The sequence below is a fragment of the Epinephelus moara genome, chromosome 23, assembly GCF_006386435.1.
Source record: "Epinephelus moara isolate mb chromosome 23, YSFRI_EMoa_1.0, whole genome shotgun sequence".
Classification (NCBI taxonomy): domain Eukaryota; kingdom Metazoa; phylum Chordata; class Actinopteri; order Perciformes; family Serranidae; genus Epinephelus; species Epinephelus moara.
The window spans coordinates 2,629,484-2,637,369 of NC_065528.1; the positions used below are offsets into that span (position 1 = coordinate 2,629,484).

General features: G+C 40.4%; 1 protein-coding gene across 1 annotated transcript in view; it reads left to right on the forward strand.

Moving 5' to 3' along the window:
• aldh1l2 (aldehyde dehydrogenase 1 family, member L2) overlaps window positions 1-7,886 on the forward strand; it is a 59,103-nt gene that overhangs the window by 10,762 nt on the left and 40,455 nt on the right. Inside the window, exons 4-5 of the mRNA XM_050036055.1 lie at window positions 6,941-7,106; window positions 7,364-7,465. Coding sequence (XP_049892012.1) covers window positions 6,941-7,106; window positions 7,364-7,465 — 268 coding nt within the window. The remainder of the gene's footprint in view (window positions 1-6,940; window positions 7,107-7,363; window positions 7,466-7,886) is intronic.

A 7,886-nucleotide genomic window follows, 5' to 3' on the forward strand; every position in this document is an offset into this window, starting at 1 on the left:
TTCACCTGGCTTCTCACACAACTCTGGGCATGTGTTTGCTAATTAGTAATTGAATATTGAGGTGAACTTTATCGTAATTAAACACTGCTAATTTCAATCTTTCGTCTGCACATTGTCCCTCTGATTCTTGCCACATCTACCAACATCAAAACAGTAGTAAAGCCCACCTCTTTCTTGAATTGATTGGCTCCCTGTCCCAAGAGTGACATTGATGGGTGGGGCCAATTGGCGCCTTGCACTGATAAGTTGAGAATATTCTGTCGTTGATGTGCTTCTGAAAACCGCTAGAAAAATGCAACATGCAGCACAAGAGTAGAGTACCAGGCACGCCATAACATAGGAAAGCAATGGTTTTGCTGGCAACATGTTTTTAGTGACAGGTCTCGATGTGATCGGGGCTAATCCGGTCAGACAAAAAAATGATTCATTGAACCTTAACGAGAAACAAAAAGTACATTTGTGAAGCCTCGGGAGACAGTAGGCAGTATCCTGGCATCTTTGAGCAGGACAGAAAATTGTACTGCAAACCATGTACAGCATACGGCACAATAAGTGACCCAGCAAGTTCATGAGTTCAAGGGAGAATATCACACTTGTAACCACAATACAATTTTTAAAAAATAATTTAGCTTGCATTCAACTGAACCACAAGCAGGTGGCCCAACACAATAATGACATGGAGGCTGCAAGAGGTGGTACACTCATTGATGGGCCGATAAACACTGCCACGTTGAAATGCTGCCATCTTTGGATGTCCCTACAAAACTTTTCAACACTAGAGTATTATGTTTTAAAAAATGGGAACCCTTTACATCCTTACCTTGTCTGCTGGATCTTTAAATAAAGAAGAGATCAGACTTAAGCATAGTTTCTTCACTACTCAAAACATAAGGTGACTAATGACCAGTTCAGTACAAAGATTTGCAATGAGACAGAAATGTTTTAGAACGTTGCAGAGAAAAGTTGTGGTGTAAACAGGTAGCTTGTCAAGTCACCAGCAGCTGGTTTTAGAAGGCAAGGTACAACATCTGTTTGAACAGTCAATCAGATTGTAGCAAAGTCATCAGGTCAAGACAGGCTGTCTGCAGATGGCGTGTTTGCTTGCTGTACCTGTCCTCTCCCCGTCCCTATCCACGTCCCCACTGGTATGTACACGTATGTTGGTCTCAGCCCTCAGGGTGTTTTGGTGTCGGACGGAGGGTCACCGCTGCACCATTGCTCTTTGAAAGGGAATTGACAATATCTCTTATAGCAATTCTTTTTGGGACAAAATATAGTCAAACAAAAGTAGTTATCATGAAAAATGAACTTCATGTATAAATTCAGTGGAGTATGGTTTTAACACAGCGTCCCGTCCCTGCTGAGTGTGCTCTGATGGTAACAAAGGGGTTAACCTCATCTCTCAGGTCAAAGGATATCTCTGCTGTTACTTTGCTTTTGGCTCACTGCCCTCATGGAATCCCAGTAGTAAAGGAATGACAACAGTGACATTCACATTCCTCACAGTAATGATAGATTACACATTACGTTCAAACCAGGGGGAATCAGTCCAGCAGCCAGAAATGATGAGACAGACAAGAGGCACATTCTGCTGAGTGTGAACACATGGTGGCCGCTAGCCAGGAGACATTCCACACTTTGTGTATTAACTGAAAACTGCAGAGACTTAGAACTGTAGCAGTCAATCAGGGACATTTATCATATGACATGTAGTAATTGTAGCTCATTAATAGAATGAATGAATGAAGTTTGTAATATTGCGTCATGCTGATTACACTCTCACATGTAATGTCTTGTGAATGGAAGCAGAGTCCTGCACTAGTACATTTTTATAAACCCGAACCTGCCCATGCCTGTAAAGCTCATCACCAGAACCGACCCGTTACCCGTCATTATGTCTAAGTCAGACCTGCACCTCTGATTAAACACACACAGGCTCCAGTCACTCACATTAAGCTGGGTTCTCCGTTCTTGAATTACAAATCCAGCAAATGAAAAATCTATCACTGGCTGTGCTTGATGGTGGGATGGCGAAAACATTCTGCACAATCACTGCCAGGTTAGGAAACATTTTGGCATGCTCCTTCCACCACCATAAAACCTCAAAGGATCCTCCTTGGGTGTCTTGAACTCAGTGTAGACTGCCACCTTATCCTTGGGCTGCAAGAGTCCCCCATGTCAGTGAGGAATGTGACGATGGGGTCAAAGCTTCGACTTGTGTCATTGACTTTCAAAATAAAAAGAATTGCGTACTGATAATAGTGATTTAGATGTCAAAATATTACACATATACTGCACATCTGTTGCCATTTGTCCATTTGTTAGCATAAAGCACTCAGTTGCATAAAATACCAACAGATGCCACAGTCATGTAGCATAGTCATACTTTAAAACACTTTTGGTGGCATCTCGGCACGCTGAACTCCCATCTCCTTTCAAATACACTGCGATTGACTTCACCACAACACAGACTGTATGGGTTGTAGCTGCTGCGGTAACGGGCCAATCATACATGACATTAAATCAAAGCATGCTTGCAGAGATGACTTGGAGCAAAACCATACAAATAGTCAATTTGTTTGTAGATTTGGATACGAAAAGGATTGAATGCAAGTATTGCTTGATTGAAGTACTTTTGATACGTCAAGGTACTGCGTTATCTTAGTCAATACCTTAAAGGTATCAAGAACCCAGATATCCATTTATTGAACTTCAAAAAAACTTGTCTTTTTAACAGTGGACTTTGTTTTACTTTAAATATGATTCAACTGAAAATTGAAAAACCATCAGCAATTCCTTGTTTTCATAATTTTTTGAAGCCAAATTTGTAAAATAAAGTGAAAATAAAGTTCAATTAATAACCCTGCCCAACCATGCTGAGGTGTTTAATTTAATGAAATGACGTCACGGTTTAAATAATAAAATTCTGAGTTTACAATTTTGTCCAGCAAGGATTGGCTGTGCTTCCAGGTTGGGCACATCCTCCTCAGCCCATGCAGGTAATCATTATACCTATCATATACCAACACGTTATGCCACCACAGCCACCTGTCACAACTACTGATAAATTTAAAAAGAACATTCCATTTCCTGTGTAATGCTTAAGGTAACACATTGAGAATATGCAGAAGGACATGTAATAGAAGGACAGTGTACATACCTTGTATTGTTCGTATATTTGTGATACATGAACATAAAGCAGCCACCTTTTATCACATAACATGAAGGAAAAATAACCATACCAAATGCTTGTCCTTATCAGTGTCATACACTGTAGTGGCATGTACAATATATCAGTCAAACAATCTTTATTTGTATAGCACCATTCATACCGGTCCTAACAAGTTTGTGCAGGTTCACATGCTTAGTGCAATGTCACAATAGTAGATAATATAACATAAAGGTAAAAACACCAGAGATAGCAGATTGAAATGAGAATGAAATGATAAAATTGTAATAAAATGAATAAAATTATCAAAAGTGAAATCAGCCATAAAACATCCTGTATGTTTTCTAGGTCAGAGTAGAGGTAGAAGAGGGTTTACTGCTATCGGTCTGTGTAACAAGAGGTGTAAACCAGTTCTGTTTGACCCTAACCTCCTGGCAAACTGTTTTTCTTATCTCTCCCTCGGCTAGTCCGCCTGCTCTCCACCCATACTATATCTCTGTTTCTGTTTCCACTGTGTGTCAGTGAATAGCGTCTGTTCGTTTTCAACCATGTACCGTATGCTTTATTTACTACCATGGTAAATCAGGCTGTTTGGCAGTGGTGACATTACAATCAGCTACTAAAATGGCATTTAAAGGCAGAAGGAATGGTTGGCATTTTGGGAAATATGCTTTCTTTTTCCTTCCCAGAGTTAGATGAGGAGATTGATACCATTCTCATGCCTGTCCATTAAAGCTGTGATGATAAATCAATTAATATTCTTCAATTTTAAATCAATGGCCAACTTATGTGGTAATTTATTAGTCGGTGTAAGCATTTTTTAAGAAAAAAAGTAAAAATTCTTGGATTCTCATTCCTTACCCCTTTGGGCCCTAGGCCTTTTTGGGGGTATTTTTACTGCCTTTACTTTTAAGCTCATATCACAGTCATTATAAAGGCTACATACACATGCTATATCTTTTTTTTTTCAGGACAATCTGGGCTATCCAGATTTGCCATCATTGACGTCATCGACTACGTAAATACATCAACGCATCGCCTCAGCCCTACTACCAACCTAATCTAACCTAACCTAACCTTACCTACCTACCTACCTACCTACCTACCTACCTACCTACCAAACCTACCTTACCTTCATACTTAACCTAATCTATCTATCAATCAGAAAATACAAAAATTGTTTTGTTTTCTTTACCTTAGAATGAGCCAATTATATCTACATAGGGAGCGGGTCCTTATTTACTTAGATTGCCATGTTGCACTGCCATGGACAAACCAAGCACTGGCTCTAGATAGGGCCATTTGCGTTTTCGCATTGGCCACCGTAGTAAGCAGCCCCTCCACAATGAGCTGCATCAGAAAAATACTTTTTCTATTTTTCCATAAAACACAGCTTTATTCAGTGTTTTTATCTGTTTAAATCACATGACCAGTGGTCGAATTGTTAATTTTTAACAAGGGGGATGGGATGAAGCTTTGATTTTTTTGCGTGCACATATCATCAAATATGACAGCACAGATGTGCAAAATTAATCAAGATAAAGAAAAATGGCATGACCTATAGAGTGTGCCAGGGCTGATGTCAAAACCTGGAAGTTTAGCATCGCACTGGTTCCCGGAAGAGAAAGTGAATGTGATTTTTGCATTGCATTTTGGATTATGTCAGAAAATAAGCTCTGTGGCTAACACAAGTTTATGATACTTACAGGTTTTGTTCAGCGAGATAATCTTCACATATGAACACCTTTCATACCGCATTTGAAGCTTAAATGCGATCGCCAGAAGTAAAAAGCTAACGTTAAGCGTTAACGGACTACATGACTACTCCACGGTCGCATGACTCTTGACGTCACCGCCACTAAGCTTTCAACTGATTTCGGCTGCTTTATTTTAAAATCATTGTATAATGGGGAAATCGGACTGTTTAAGCTAAATAAGAAGCTGTAATGGTGGACTGCCAGCACTCTCACCTGTTCGGGGGTGATGACGTTTAATGTCCCCGACAGGGTTTGTAGTCGTATTGAGCAACTTGTTAGCAACCGCCTTTTTTACGACAAAGCTTCAGAATTCACAAGTAGGGTATATACTGACGTGTTTTATGTCGTAGAACAAAACCTGAAACTTGCTTAAGCTTGTGTTAACCACAGACCTTATTTGAGGCATTTTACCAAAATCCCATTCAAAAAACGTATTGACTTTTAGACGAGAGAACCGGAAGTGCTAAAAGCGCTAACGGAGTTCCGGGTTTACTGGCACACTCTATACCTGCTGCCTTTAAAAAAACATAAATAATGCAGTAGTATTGCTATTGCAATACAGACAAAAAAACATTTTAGAGTATAAATAAGAGTAGTTCTGAAATAGCTGTGAAAATTAATCTTAGAGTCACTCTTTTCCTATAGACATTTCCTTAGCCAGTTATAATTTCTCCTTACCTGTGAATCCTTGGGCTGATAATTGGTGCTGCTGTCAGGTCCCTGTCCTGATACCTGCCTGGTTTCTCCCTGTCCCTCTTCTATCTATTTGCAATAATATAGATAATAAATGTGCAAAGCAAAATTTAGAAATAGAATTATATTGTGGCAATACAGATTAAAAAAATATGGGCAAAGCAATAGTGAGCACAAGTTCTTATTAAGGAGGAGTGGGTTTATTCCTAGCATGAAACTAGCTAGCAAGCGATTTAACATAGGTAACAATAACATGAGTATTCTTGTTAACTAGCTTAACCTGATATATTGGCATCTATTAATTAGTCATCATTTAGCTAACATTATCTACATGCAACAGCATTACTGAACTTACACGGTTTGTTTGGAAGAAACTGTGCAAGGTTTTTTGCTTCTTGCTGGCTGGTTTGCTGAACATACAGCACTACTGCCCAGCAGCACACGTCTGTGTGATTGGTTCAGATCACAACACCACAGCATGTGTATGCGCCTGACGCTGTCTACTCATGGTGTATTTAAAGACAGCTCGGAAAAACACATTACCACATGTTAAAAACGGATTGAACGGTTGTAACGGCTGGAAAAAGTGCGGGGGATGGGGGGCACAGATACGGGAAGTGCGGGGGACATGTCCCCTGTGTCGTCGCCTCCCAAAGTCTAACTGCATGTCACAAGATCAGCTTGACTTGTGATAATTCAAACTCAAAATATCTTATTCAGGATACTCTTGACCATCTGAGTGAGAGAAGATTTGTTGAATTTGAGTTTATAGTAGTCATTTTATCTGAATTGTGATGTAGAGGTCTTTAGTTAAAGTTTGCATTCGTCCAGTTTCTAAACCGCTCGTTTTTTTTTTATGGTTGTGGGGACCTGAGGCCTATCCCACCATGCACTGGGTAAGAGGCAGGGTGCACTGTGGACAGGTCACTGTCTGTCACATAGCTAACACTATCTGTAGGCTCTGTCGGATATAATGGAAAAGTAAATTAAGTATTATTAATCAGAACATGATTACAGTGAAGGTATCTTGAAGTTAGATTTTGACTTGCAACAGTATAACAGTATAATATGAATCCAGTCAAACTAATATATTCTAAAAACCTTAATAAAAGAGTGCTTAAAATATGAGAATACACTCAACTGCGTGATGAGAGGCGGTGGTCGATGGCTTGTTTCTTTCACAGTCTTATCAACATCAGTCAGCTTTAATTTTTTCTTTATCTGACTCTGCTCCATTTGCTCAGGTTTATGGTCTACTTTATATCCCATATCTAAGTGTGGCACCGCTACAAGGTGGAGTTACTTTCCTGTGTGTCACCAGGACCCTGATCCACGGTGATAAAAAAGCTGGATTCACAGTGTTCTGGGCTGATGATGGACTGGACACCGGCCCAATCCTGCTGCAGAGGGAGTGTGCTGTGGAGCCCAACGACACTGTGGACACACTCTACAACCGCTTCCTCTACCCAGAGGGCATAAAGGCTATGGTAACCACTTGGATTGTCATATTTTTGAGTAAACTACTCTTTTTGATCACAGAAGGAGTGTACTAAGGAGTGTATTATCAGCATCGATCAATATAGAGCCTTTTTTTTTTTTAAACTGAGTAATCCGCCAAGTTGTCCTGGTGAGACATATTTTCACACTCCTTCCCATTAAACCAGCAATGAGCCTTTTCTGTCTTTTGAAATTGTTGCACACAGCACAGACTGAGGTGTCACGCTTACACTTATTCCTGGTGCAGGTGGAGTCGGTGCAGCTCATTGCTGATGGAAAGGCCCCTCGAATTCCCCAGACAGAGGAAGGAGCGAGCTATGAAGGCATTCAGAAGAAGTCCAACGCTAAGGTGAGAGGTCTCACTGCAGACAGCAGCCCAAAGTCTGTTATGTGATATAAATTTGCTGTGGTATGTTTTCATTTATCCAGGCTGGAGCACCAACTGGGCAAAGTAGGGAACTGCACACAAATGTATTTGCAACTTGATTCACTGCTTCCAATGATGGCTGGTAGGGATGCACCGAATATTCGGTAACCGAATATATTCAGCCGAATATTGCAAAAAAACACACATTCGGTATTCGGTGGAATAAGTTAAAAGCAAGGCCGAATAATAGTGGCGTGTTTTGATAACGCAATCAAACAGCGTGCCTTGACGGGCAGAGTGAAATGTCGGCAGTGTGGCGATCCGTCCATCACCGCACTCGCATTTGCGACTAAAAATAGTTTTGAGCGAGCAAAATAGGCTTAAATCATTCAGCACGCTGTGC